Source organism: Scophthalmus maximus, chromosome 1 (assembly GCF_022379125.1).
Source record: "Scophthalmus maximus strain ysfricsl-2021 chromosome 1, ASM2237912v1, whole genome shotgun sequence".
Taxonomy (NCBI): domain Eukaryota; kingdom Metazoa; phylum Chordata; class Actinopteri; order Pleuronectiformes; family Scophthalmidae; genus Scophthalmus; species Scophthalmus maximus.
The window spans coordinates 17,116,093-17,130,101 of record NC_061515.1 but is presented as its reverse complement, the minus strand read 5'-3'; the positions used below and the strand labels follow the sequence as shown (position 1 = coordinate 17,130,101).

The window sequence follows — 14,009 nt, the reverse complement described above, 5'->3', positions numbered from 1 at the left end:
AAGGGAGATGGAGTTACAATAAAAATTGATTAGTAAACGTAACTTTTCTGCCGGATTTCAAACGGTTAATTGACAACCATAAATTCCCTGGCACACGCTATGTCAATGATTATCAAAATATCTCCCCTCTGTGTGTGATGCTGCAGGCGATTGAAGCGAACCTGGTACAGAAGTCGCCCAGTGGTCTCACCTACATGGCCGAGTGGAGAGGCGGGATCCTGGATCACAAGATGGGCCACCTGGCCTGCTTCTCCGGTGGCATGATTGGCATCGGGGCTGATGATGGAGCTCCGGACAAGAGGCAACACTACCTGGACCTGGCTGCCGAGATCACGCACACCTGCCATGAAAGCTACACGCGCTCAGGTGAGTGGAGGAGTCGGAGATGTTGAAGAGGAGCATTTAGAGTGTGCAGAGACTCTTCACCTTGAGAGACTCACTGTCATGCAGGAGTACAGCAATGACTGCAGTTGCTCATTTCAATTTGGATCGACATCTACAGTAACATATTAAACCAAAGTAGCGATTGCCTCTATGCACATGATCTATTTTATACTTGGGATATATCCACATAACTACGTTTACCCCTGCCGTCCACACTACACTACACTCTGTCTTGTTAAGGAGGCTCTTGTAGCATTCCAAAAAAAAAATAAGAGTTAAGGAGAGCAGTATATTACAATTCAAAAAGTACAAAGGCATTTCAATTTGCCCCGACTCAAAAGGAGAATCGCTTTCGGTGTCTTCTGCTCAACAGAGACACAACAGGCCTAATGAGGAGCGGTAAGGAATTAAACTTCGATTATTCTGTAATGTCTCCGCTGTAAGCAGCAGACGTGCAGGTGCCTCTAAGTGTGTTAGATAGTGGCAGTTTGTTGTAATTTAGGAGAATGAATGAAAAGGATGATGGAGTATGGAAGAGCGAACCTTGTGATAGAAATTGATTAAGAAGGAAAATTTACTGTGGCTCCAACCTATAACTAAGGGAGAGTATAAGACACGGTTGCTCTCACAGACCTCTGGAGAATGATGCAAGAAAGAGGTTGAACAAGGGGGAAAAACCTACCGATATGTTGACTCATGTTTGATCTCCTCTCTTCCCTGACATCCGTCTTGGCCCTGACAATAATCTCCACTGCTAATTTCAAGATTGTATTTGCCTCTCCACTATTGGATGGGCAGTGAGGATCCTCTTGCCTCTACAGTAAGCCAATGTGACCCATACAATCACCTCTGGCTTTCTCTTTCACAGTCATCCACCAGCTTCCTCTCCACCCGTTAAAGGGACTGGATGGTGTTAAGCAGCTCCTGGATTATCTGTGTAGGAGAGAGAGAGAGAGAGAAGTGAGATTTGTGCTAAGAGTGGCTGTGTCTTAAATAAAGACTTTTGCTGCTTCTCTGGATTCCCCCCACGCTCAGTCACAGCAACAGAATGATGCAGGAAACTTGGTAATCTCATGGGAAGAAGAAGAAGATGTAATAGACTTAAATTCCCTGGGTGATTTTTTTACTATTCAGAAAACCGGATGTACAGAAAAGCCTCTTGAAAAGACATTTACACTTTAGAGTGTCATCTCTTATTTAAGATTCAAACCACTGTTCAAATGTAAGAATAAAAAAACAATATTATTGTTTTCTTTTATTATTGATGCTCAGTGGTTATATAAGAGGACAAATTCAAAGTGGATTTTACCTGGCTAAATGACTCCTGTGCAGAGCAAAAATAAAGGTTTATATATTGGAGAAGGGCCTTCATTCTAATTTTCCCAGTTCAACCATTGACAAATTTAGAATACTTTCCATTTCAGTTCTATCAAATTTTATTTCTACAGCGCCAAATCACAGCATACATTATCTCAAGGCACTTTACATAGTAAAGTCGAGACCTTACAAGAAACCCACAATGAGCAAGCACTTGGAGAGAAAAATCTTTTAGGAAGAAACCTTTAGCAGAAACAGAGTCAGTTGTGGGCCGAACATCTGACTCGACCGGTTGGGATGAGAGGAGAGAGGGGTGGAAGAGAGACCAGCAACATTTGTATAACCATTGTTGTAAGCTCTGCCAGACTGGTTCTTATAATGAAAATAATAATACTCATTGGGCGCCCTCGACAATTCTCCAACGTATCGCAGGGCCAACATACAGACACAAACAACCATTCATTTTCACATTCACACCTATGGTCAATTTACAGTTTCCAAAAAAACCTAACCCCAATCTGCATGACTTTGGACTGTGGGTGGAAGCTGGAGAACCCATGCAAACTCCACACAGAAAGGCCCAGAACACCACCGTGCAGCCCAAAGAGGAATCATTAAGGTTAAATAAGAATCTAAAAAAAACTATCCGTTAAGGATAAATAGAGTAGTGAGTATAACATGACTCGAAAATGTACATTTAACTGAATCTGAAGCTACAGGTTATTCCACTTTCCTTAATGTTCTTCAGAAGTGTTCTTCAGAAAAAAGTATTGTCTTCTATAGTTAGACCTTTTTGAAGCTCATGGAGGTCATTATCCTGGAAATAAGCATCTTTAACCTTACAGCAGCCAATTAAGATTTTAAAATACAGCCGTGGGACACTTTGGCCTTGGTAGGGTGACTTTAGCTGTGTTTCAGTCTGTACCAGAGTCGCGCTCCAAACAACCATGACATATTATTCATTGTTTGAAAGCTGCAAGTCCCCGGATTCTATCTTCACAGCATTTCAGTATCCCCATGTCACTGCAACAACTGATGACTCAGAATTGGTTCAGACTTGTGGCCGCAGTGTTTACTCCACAAAAGGAACAACTACAGGACATATTCATTTTATGCCCAAAAAAGGGGTCATAACAGGATTATGAGTGTAATCAATTATCCATCAATCTGTCATCAATAGTAACCTTTTTTTATTGTGGGTAATTTAAAAATGTGGGTGTCTACGAACAGGTTGAATGGTCTTCTCAGGATTTTTTTATCACATAACATTGATAGGACCAAAAGTGCGTAGAACAAATACTGAGACGGACTTTTTAACTGTGTTGACACAGTGTTATTCATCTGATAAACTTGTGCTGCCTGTGCTTTGAGTTACTAATGATTTTCTGTTAGATTTAGCCTTCGCATTCCAGTCAACAGCCTATCAGCAAACAGGCTGTCAGTCTCAAGGGAATTGTTTAAAAATTTAGATTTCCCTTGACGTTTCCAATGTGAACGTTTTGTTTCCTTCAAGAAGATACCCAAAAAAATGTGTCTGAATTGTAAAAGAGAGAATAAAAACAGCTGAATCATTGCTGTGGTTATAAATCAACACAAAAGTTAAAAATGAAGTTTGTTTTGAATTCCTAGCAACAGGAAATGTCATTGAAAAAATGGTTTTGAAAAGAGGATCGTATTTTACTTGTAAAAACTAACATAACAGCTTTGGTATTTATAAAGCGCACGATTAATACAAATAGAGGTGTGTAGAGCAATATAAAATAAATAGATAAAAAGGAGCAATTTAGCAAGTTTTTCTGAATCTCCACTGGCAAGTCGCTAGTTAAGGTCCATGGAATTTTATTGTATTGGTGTTTCTAAATTTAAGATGCTGGTGCACCAATGCTCCTGTCCTGACCCTGGCAAGAATACATTTCTTATTTCATGAAGAGGATCTCTTGGCCATGCAGTCTCGAATTTTCGTAGAAATATCATGGAAGTAAAGTTATGTTATGTTCCATTTATTTTGAAGGATTTTAGATTTGGAAATGCGCTGCAGATCTGTCAAGTACGTGATGAATTCTGTTGGCTGTTTTATTTAATTTATTTAACATCTGTCTTCTGTCAGCCACCAAACTGGGACCTGAGGCGTTCCGATTCGACGCTGGAGCTGAAGCCACAGCAACCAGGCTGAGCGACAGATATTACATCCTACGACCAGAGGTCATCGAGAGCTACATGTACATGTGGAGACTCACCCACGACCCCAAGTACAGAGAGTGGGGTTGGGAGGCTGTTGAGGTAAGACACAACGTATATATCCCTATTGGCCTGAATTTTAGAAGATACTAATAGTAAATCATTAGCTAAGTTAGTTTCATTTGAGCATGCACTTCCTTTTATGAAAAAAATCTTCAGAAATTTAAGGGAAAGTTTGATGTTGTGGGAAATTGCAAAACTTTTCCTTCCAGCCCCCGAGTCAAATTTCTGAAAAATTTCAGAGTGAGCACATGTGAGAATACAACAGGAATAATCTCCAGAAGATTCAAAGCGGGCAAGTGGCCTACTCAGGTGCCACCCAGCTCCTGAATGTTCTGGATATGTTCCTGCTGTTGTAAACCCGTCTGACTTTGGTGGTCATTTTCTGGAGTTCACGTCTAAAAACAGCTTAGAGATCCCCTCCAGTCACGTTTTAAAGTATCTAAAAATAATTTGCTATGTCCTAATATTTTGTTTAACATTGTTTACCCCAAAAAATGTTTTTAAAAAACCCTCTGAAATGGGGCTGGAAACCATCCCCTCTCTCTCCCTCATTGAGGAATTCTGAGACTATGAATATTCATGATATGCAAATGACCACCACAGCTGCTCGCGCTAGGTTGACCGGCGGAAAAATGTGCGTTACAAGATAGATAGCGGCAACATCGGCGAGATTCAGCCATAAAACTTTGGATGCGCCGCCTCATTGTGCAGTGGAAGTTTCCGGTTTCTTTGCCCACATTTGCATATTCAACAGCGATTGGTTTACTGTACTTGTAACGTACCAAATCGAACTTGCCAGGATTCGTTTGAATTTCAAATTGCAGAGAAGTGCACAGAAATCTCCTGCTCCGGGAGAGGAATGTGTAAACACCTCTATAGTGACAAAATTTTGCTCAGATACAAGTCCCTAAAGTTAATTTCAGACATTTTAGAGGACAGAAACAGAAGAAAAAACCTTTTTTTTGACTGGAGGGGGACTTTAAGATTAACAAAAAGAATGGCAACAGGTAACAATCTGACTATCAGCGCATCTAAAGCTCATTAATTTACATATTATACCTTTTTTATTCTATCTGTACAAAGACGGTCTAAGTGTAAAATCAGTAATTTGCCGTCATATGAGAGTAATGCGCTTGACTATTTCTTAACTCTGTGGAAGTAAAGTCAGTGTTGAATGTCACAAATCTGAAAATTGCCTTAGGGATCTTTTGCCAAAAATAGCACAATGACAATAATTATCTGTTATATTTAAGTGGCAGTATAATTTTGTGACTCAGATTTTATAAATTGCGCTCACCTCTTATGTCAAGCCCCTTAAACACCCTTAATTACCCTAAACCAGCTTCCTTGATATTTTGTGGCACTATACATAAGCTTCTAGATCAAGCAACCCCACCATCAGTAGGTGAAGGTTATGCAGGGAGCACCATTATTAATGTGTCAAAAGACAGAGGACATAAGCTGCAGTAAACTGCAGAGGCCTGGCATGATAGATTTAGCATTCATTTAGTGCACACAGAAGTGGAGAGATCCGGCTGACGAGTTTGACAGGCCTTTAATTATCTGGCACAAAAGGTTGAGAGCGGTGCATGAACATCAAGCATTAACACGCCGGGGTCTTTGTTAATTAGTAAGTATAAGCCATGGCCCTGTGCAGCAGGGGTAATAATGTGCTAATCTGCTTGGCTAGCTCAGTCACTCTCCATGAGCATTAGCTTTAGCATCTGTTGGGCTTCAATTGTGACCGACAGCGAACACGGACACACTGTTGCCGAGTTAATCACTTTTTACTATTTTTGCACCTTAATATGAGAGAAATGTCTGATTTCTTCTGTGCATGTTATAAACTTTTTGGTTCTGTCACAGTACAAAAGTGAAAATGACGATTAAATATACATTGAGGAAAATTAAGGGTTATTAATTTTGTACAGTCAAAACCTGGTCTTCACCATGTTTTGAAGACATTAAGCATTAAAACCTGCCCTCTCCGCCAGGCCCTGGAGGAGCACTGCCGAGTGGAGTCTGGCTTCTCTGGGATCCGAGATGTTTACACCATGACGGTCGGCCACGATAACATGCAGCAGAGCTTCTTCCTCTCAGAGACACTCAAGTAAGGCCTATTTCCTCTCCACATCTGATTTGGTAACAGAATGTGGCAAGCGGCATTTTGCATTCATGTATGATCATGGAAAATATAATAGTCCAGCACTGAACGCTGAGGATTCGTCTTTGCCAATTGTCTGTTCTGTCCGTACTGTGAGACAGACACAGTTTCTATGTCAGAGCTCAGGAGTCATCAGAGGTGTTTTTATTCTTTTCACTTGCAAAAGAAACATGGATGGTGAAGCGACGATGTGATTTTAAAGGCCTCTTGTTCTTGGGTCATTGAGCAACAAACCCATTCAGGGTGCTACTGTGTTGCTCTGTGTAAAAATATTGTTAATGCGCATCCACTTCAGTGACTAATTATAGATATTTTTTTATTATTGTAGTTGTCCTAGATGAAGGTAGCAAATCATTGTTTTGTAACACTTGTGGAAGAGATTTTTTTTCATAATGAAGCCAAGAGAAAATGTTCTCGTTCACTGGCCTATATGCAGACACCCAGCTGTAATGGAAAAATAAGATGATGACCGTACCTTCAGATTAGTCCTTGAAGAAAATGTTGAAGGAAGTGTCTTTTCTATCAGAAAAACCAGGGGAAAAATACTCAAATGTCAGTTTTGCGATGGAACATTAAATGATGGGGCGAAAGTCATAGATCTCGTTTTGTGCAGAAATCTATTTAAATCATTTTTTAAAGCTAATATGAGGCTTCAACTGTTCGACTAAGTCAGAACCTTCTTCTGATAAAAATCCCCATTTGTGTCTCAGTAGCTACGTCTAGAAATGCTACCACAATCGTTGCTTTGTGCAATTGTTGTTCTCCTCTGTTGCTTTCTGTTGTCCCCAGCCCCCATCCCCTTTCTCTTGCAGGTGTGGTCGCTTCTCTGTGGTGTCTTTTTGTGCCTCCATCCCCATTTGTGTCCCTCTGTCCGGCCCGGTGACAAATCATAACATAACTAAATAAATAATAAAATAGACAAGGGAGTATATTAAAACTCTCTTGTTAAAGTAAAATCTGTGTGACACAACAAGGCATTCAGCTCCTCATACTGTATACCAGGCTGCGGGCCAGGACAGGTAAAAAAAAATGGAAATGCTACCACAACAATACTTGTGTTGTCCAATGTCTGTTATACTTGCAGATTTAAAACCTGGTTATATGTATTTGTGACAAAATCTGCAGGTTCTACATCGAATTTATGAAATCTTGTAAGTAAATCTTGAAAGTTGACCATGAACCGAGCAGTTCTTCTTCCTTGCGGAGAATTAGATGGGGACATCGTTACCACTCATGTATCAAATATGAAGCTTCCGCCGGGACAGAAAATGGCTAATCTCGGTTCCGTCCACAGTTAACAAAATCTGACTTCCAGCACCTCTAAAGCTCATTAATGGGCATAAGAGAAAGGTTGAAGAAGTTGCCTTGTGGTCCAGCGGAGGGCGCCCTAAAAATTCCCTTTCAACTTGACCTGTTGCATGACCGTCTCTAGGCTAATAAATGGAGCATCTGGGATGTTCACTACCATTGGTGGCAGAACTAAGGCTGTTTGTCGACTTGCAGCTGCTTTACTCCACAATGATGAAAAATCGGCGGATTCACCTGCTGGTTTGCCACTGTACTAGCCAGCAGAGGCCTCACCAATAATGACGCAGCATCAAACATACCTTTTCAACCAACTTTTATACTTCACATTCAAATTCAGGAGCATTGCTTGTAAAAAGGCCATTGCCAATAATGTAGAGAAGATTCACAGAGGGAATTCAGGATAATGACAGAAATGTTAAAACACAATCTCAAGAGACCACACTAAAATATATAGAACAATAAATGAGGGCATTACACTATGACATAACTTCTTTGAATAAGTGACTGTTGTACGTGTAGAAACATAGGGCAGAAGTAAAGTATCCAGTGACCCTTGATTTTGTTTAAACTGAAAAGATTTTTTTTTCTCTATGTTTGTGCAGATATCTGTACCTTCTCTTCTCCGATGACGACCTCCTCCCACTGGAGGACTGGGTCTTCAATACAGAGGCCCACCCGCTGCCCGTCGTCCGTAAGAGCTGCCTGCAGGACGAAGCGACACAGGATAAGACGCTCGCCGAATGACACCGAACACAAGCCGACGACTGAGACAGTTACAGATAAATCTGCACTCACACACAGAGTCACAAAATTTCAAACACCAATTCAATGCAGGTTCAGAATATTTCAGGAGAGTGTTACAGACTCTCGATTCCTTTCCAGTAAAGGATGTTGTCGTTTTACGCTGTGATTGTATATCCTTTCGCCGGCGTTACTTCCTGCTGGCACTTCTTTTTTTGTGGACAATCAAGACAAACATGACTTTCATGAAAAGAGCACCTTTTTCTTTCCTTCTTTCCTCTGTGAGGAAACCAGTATAACTTGCGGGGAGAGGGTTGAACTATGGGCCATATTGTTAGGAAGAGAGAGAAACGTATAGAAAACCACTTGAGTTTTGCTCTTTGATTTTTTGTTGTTTCGTTAATCTTGAAAATTAATGAATGATTTCTTCAGATCTTGTCGTTGCATTTTTTCCTTTGTGAGTTCACTCTTTGACCAAAGGTTTCTTTGCATTTCTATTCCATCTTTTCCAGTTAAGTGTTTTTGGTGAGATTTGACTGAATACATTTTACTACGAGGATTGAACTATAATGAATATTTGATTAATGTACAGACGAATATGAAATGTGATCCTTGAAATCCACCTCCAAACTAATGTTGATGTCATGTTTCCTACTGAAACAAGCTTGAATGATTCTTTTTAAAGTGGGGAGGTGTCAGGAAATTGTCAGTGTCTTATGCATCCAGGGACCATCTTTTTTTTTAAACGATGTTGGGTTGTGTTTCCGCCGAATGCTTGGGTTACTGTTTGAACCGGACAATGCTTTCCCAATCCTCTCAGCCTTTCAAATCAGAGTAACAAATGGAGATCTGTCAGTCTTGTGACTGTGATACAAGCTTAATGGAAAAAGAATGAATTTGCCAGCGCGCTCCAAATGGGTTTCCCTGCTTCTGTTGTAGTCTCTCTGCTTCATCCTGCCTTTACATGTGAATCCATACAGCTGCCAATACTGATGTTAAGGCTGTTAGACTGCGGAGACCAGTTTTCATTTTCATCACTGCTGTCCTGCACAGATACAGAGCGAATGTGCTGTACATACAGATGAGGTGAGTGACCCCGGTATGAGCGCTTGTCTTGACTTTTATTTTGTGATTCAAATTTTTTTTTCTCCCTTTAAACTTCAGTGGTTATTTCTTCTGGCTTCTCTTTTGATTTGCTTCCCTCAGGTGTTTCCGTAAGAAAAAAAGAGAAGAAAAAAAAACTAAAAAAAGTTCTGATTTTAAGTCTAGTTATTGCTGATATTAATTATTGTTATTACTTATTCTTACTGTTTGATTTAACTTTCATTGTTGAATATTTTCAAATACTGATAAAAATAATTGTGCAACTTTGTACATTTAAAACAATCACGTTGCTGTGTCATTTTTATTGTCTTTGCCTGTGTACTTATGTCCCATTGGTGTGGTATTTGTTTTTCAGAACATAAAGTCTGACCAATATGGACTTTGGGGGTTGAATGCCAATACAGATATTGAAGAATTAAAAATTGGCAATGCCTCCAAGATGTCGATATGAAACGGTTAGGACAAAGAAAAGTAATTGAGGCTTGATATTTTACAGTTTGACCATTAACCTTGTTATAAATAAATAAAGAAAGAAAAATAAATACATGCAAAAATATAAAGATTTTGAAAATAACTAAGTAAACAAATGCACGTCGTCTGTGCATTGTTAATTCTGTAAAATCTAAGTTTTCATAAAGGCTCTTATTAGCAGATATTATCAGCCAATCAATGAAACTGGACTCATTTACTGCTCGAATTTGTTTTAGTTTTTGCATTTAGGAAGTTCATAAACACATTTAATTGAAGGAGTTGTGGAACGTTCGAGCAATCGCAACCAGAATATGACTAATGGGGTTTAAGCATTAACCCGCTCTAAAGCTGACAGGCCAACAAAGCAAGATTTAATATCACCCTCCCAAAATGACTCAGCTCCACCTGTCAATAGCTTGAAGTGTTTTTTTATTGGCTTTAAAACGAATCGTCATGCATTATTGACATTTAATGCTAATTTGAAAAAATGGTACTCAAATGTCACAGCAGCGGTGACATTAATCTTACCGGCACATTAACGTAGAGCTAATGCAAAGGTGTGTGAGTTTAAATGGCGAGTGTAAATCTTATCTAAGTTACAGCCTTCGTGACTGTTATTCCCCTCAGCTGAGGCATGATAATGAAAAGGGCAAAAGTGAAGGGCACGGTGTGTACATCTGAGATCGGCTGACAAAGCCTGGGGACAGAAAGGGGAAGATCACTGTCCATTTGAATACACCTGAGACCGATAGTGAAGGACAAACACCCTCGAATGATCTCCTCCCCTCTCCTCCTTTTTCATTTGCTGCTCCTGAATTCCCTGGCAAGCTGTGCAGGGCAGCGGGAACAGAAACGTCGGGGCTGCTGTTCTACTCGGCCAGACCTTCTGTCAATGTGTAACGAAGGGCGGAGAGCCGTCACTGTCTCACTGCCACAGTCGTCCTCCAGCTGTCCCGACCAGGACTGCAGGTTTACAGCAAAACACTGGCACGTCAGTGGAGATCTGCTTCGAATATAATTTCATTTGAAAACACTGCCAGCTCCACCTCCTCCACATTTTCAACTCCCTCTGTAAGTTAACACTGGGGGAGGAACAAAAACAGGATGTTTTGATTACAGGCCAGCCAGAGGAAGACGGCAGTATAAACAAACGAAGATTTCAGGAAAAAGTCATGATGCAATAAATGCAGTAAAAGTTTTGCATCTGACGTAATTTGCTTACGACGCACTTGAACATTAAAGGGGCAGTAAGCGATTTTGGAGAAAGCTTGTTTCTCTCTTTGTTGTTGTGTTTTGAAAGGCATAGTTCAGTGATTTTGAAGTGGGGTTGTATGAGTTACTTATACATAGTTAATATGTTACCTTATGGAGATGGTGATCAGCGATGTTATTTTACAGTGTTTGGAGGAGAAGTGGAAGTCTGAGTTTTTCGGTAGTCCCCTCTGCAACAGTGGGACTCTGACTTTCGCTACTTTCACTTCTCCTCCACCATGTCTGCACAATTTTTTTGTTTTCTATTTACAGAGCCTGGACTGAGCCAAAAACCTGGATTTATTTTTGCCGAACACAAAAGTGATGGCAAACGGACGGTGAGTAAATATAGGCTTATTTTTACAAAGTGTGTATTGCTTTAGAATCACTTACTGTCCCTTCAACCTAATCATCTTTCAAGATTCAAAAATCTGATTTGTAGATGTGTAAATTATCTCCAAATGTGTACTGAGATTTGCGATTGCATTCAGGAATCTGCAATTCAAGCACGTGTACGGGGAGTTAAGACAAAGACAGAGCTGTAGGAGCTTTTGTTTTTTGGGATCTGGTGACAGATAGTCGTGTAGTGTGTCCCCGCACCAGACACTCGTGAAGTGTTCCCTGCAACAACTGCAAGATTCCCGATCACTAGACAGAGAGTCGTGTGGTGTGAACTGCACAGCAATCCGATGACTTTCAAAGTCTTAAAGTTGGCTGTCACGGCTTCAAATTAAACTGTAACTTACAACTTCTTACAAGCAAAGGGTTTTACTAACATTATTAAAATACACTTTCATGGAAAGAGTCAACGTGTTTGGATGTTTTAACTAAAAAATATTTCAACTGCATGTTTCAGCAGCAAGTAAAAAAAGCCAACATTCTTCTGAAATTTCTTCCAGTCAAAGCACACTGCACTTTGATACGTCGCCTCTTTTCATGGCCTTCTGTTTGGTCTCATTAGATACCGCACTGTGAGAATGACTATGATTTGCATTAACTACAGACAACTGCACAGGGAAAAATTGCAGACCATAAATAGAAGGTAATAAATACACAAGCCAGCTTTGCTCTGTTTTTTCCAAAGACAAAAAAAGTGAAGTGACAGGTTCAGTCTCCTTATCCTCGATTCTGAACCCACCTGCTGCAACCTTTGGAAAAAGAATCCCTCAGATGTATTCTGGGACAACAATGTCATCTCAGCTCTCAAAACAAACAAACACAACTCACCTGTAATGTCACTGTCTGACACAGAAGTTCTAAGCAAGTGAACAACTTCAAAAACAATCTAAAGAGTTGGACATCTCTCGCCTGCAGATATTGTCATATTCTTTCGCTATTTGTCAGAATGAAGCCTTTCAAACTAAATTTTAAACTCATTCTGTGCTCCAGTTCTATTGCTCCTTCTCATTGTGTTGACACACCTTTGTTGTTTATTAAACTGTTATTTTCAAGAGTAGAAATAAAAGGATAATGGAAGAATTTGGACAATACTTCTTGCTTCAACATTCTGCGAAACTGATGATGTGGCACTCTAAATTCTTATCTTGTAAAAAATGTGCTGCATTCATGGTCAGTTAATGATTAGAAAGAAGCAAACTGACAGATATTCAACATACTTGTTGAACTATCTGTGGAATACAAATAGGTGTTAAAGCGTTTGAAGCGGTAAAGAGTTTTTGGAGAATACATTTATCTGCTCACTTTATCCACGACCAACTGAGGCTTCAGTAAGTCACTGCACATGGCCAAGAAATAGTCTGTCCATGTAATCGATGTGTTTCAACAATATGTTACAAAAAAGATATACAAATAGCAGTGCATTTGACAAGTTCCAATAAACAGGTATAGTGACATTCAAACAGAGCCAGGCTAGTAATACCAGTCTTAATGCTAACTGACCATTGGCGTCTTATTTCCTGCACAGGCAGAGGAGTGGTTCGATCCTGCAGTCTACTTCTTGGCAAGCAAATGAGCAAATTCTTCAAAAAATGTTGAACTATTACTACAGCAATATTCGTGCAGTTCACGGATCTCCCTGCTGGCTACTTCCTCGTCTATAGCAAGAGTCTGGTTAGAGTGACAGTGATTTGACTCAGAATCCGATCTGGTTACTGATGCTCATTATCATGCACAACAGTTTCATGAACTATATGAGCCTTCTTATGCATGGTATAGGAAATAATAATCACAATAGACTGAGAAAATACACTCTACATTCAGTATTTACAAATATTCACACCATTTTTCAAGGCCCAAAGTCACATCTTCAAATGGACTGCTTTGTCCAAGAAAACACGTCTCCACTTCTTCACACTGTACAAGTACTGAAACCCACATATCTAAGGTTTGGGTGCTGGTGTTTAGAGCCAGTATGCATGCTGTGGATACACCCAACCGACCAATCGCGAGCATAGACTGTATATAAAAATGGACGTAGTCACCGTTTCCGGAAATGAGGCCAATGCGTTCGTGCCTGAATGCTTGTATTCTCTGGAATAACCAGCAGAGGGCAACTCAACTGGTTGACAAAAATAAGTCTGTTTCTAAAGAAGTCTATGAGAAAATTACTCCTCACTTGATTTATAACGTCATACGATTTAAACGTAAATATTTTAGTTTATGGTCTCAATTGCTAGTTTCAAGTAATTTTCACGTCATTTTGTAAATTATGCTCTTGTTTAGCGTAAGATAGACGATAAAGCACGGTATTCATTAGAGCGTGATAGAAGTCCTACGTCTGGTAAAAAAAACAAATAAGCTAAACTCGAAGCTTCAAAATGGCAGTTCACAATCAAGGTGTGTTGCCACTTGATCGCGAGTCAATCTCAATTGATGTCTCACCTCGTTTTTATAACATCAAATAATAAATTAAAACCAAACCTCTAAGAAAAGACACCTGAACATAGATCACAGGGATGAAAGCTACGGAAAATGTAAGAAACTGACTTTGGGTAACATTGATTTGATGTGGACTTTGACGTCCTTCTAGCATGGGGAGGGTGAATATGACCTATACTGCAGCCAGCCC

General features: G+C 39.9%; 1 protein-coding gene across 2 annotated transcripts in view; it reads left to right on the top strand.

The window, feature by feature from the left end:
* The window catches only part of LOC118299107 (mannosyl-oligosaccharide 1,2-alpha-mannosidase IA), a 186,196-nt gene extending 176,655 nt beyond the window's left edge, over window positions 1-9,541 (top strand). For both annotated transcript variants that reach the window (XM_035622558.2, XM_035622550.2), the window contains exons 9-12: window positions 147-366; window positions 3,809-3,981; window positions 5,937-6,052; window positions 8,017-9,541. In XM_035622558.2, coding sequence (XP_035478451.1) covers window positions 147-366; window positions 3,809-3,981; window positions 5,937-6,052; window positions 8,017-8,158 — 651 coding nt within the window. In that variant the 3' untranslated portion in view covers window positions 8,159-9,541. The remainder of the gene's footprint in view (window positions 1-146; window positions 367-3,808; window positions 3,982-5,936; window positions 6,053-8,016) is intronic.
* Window positions 9,542-14,009: the final 4,468 nt, after the last annotated feature.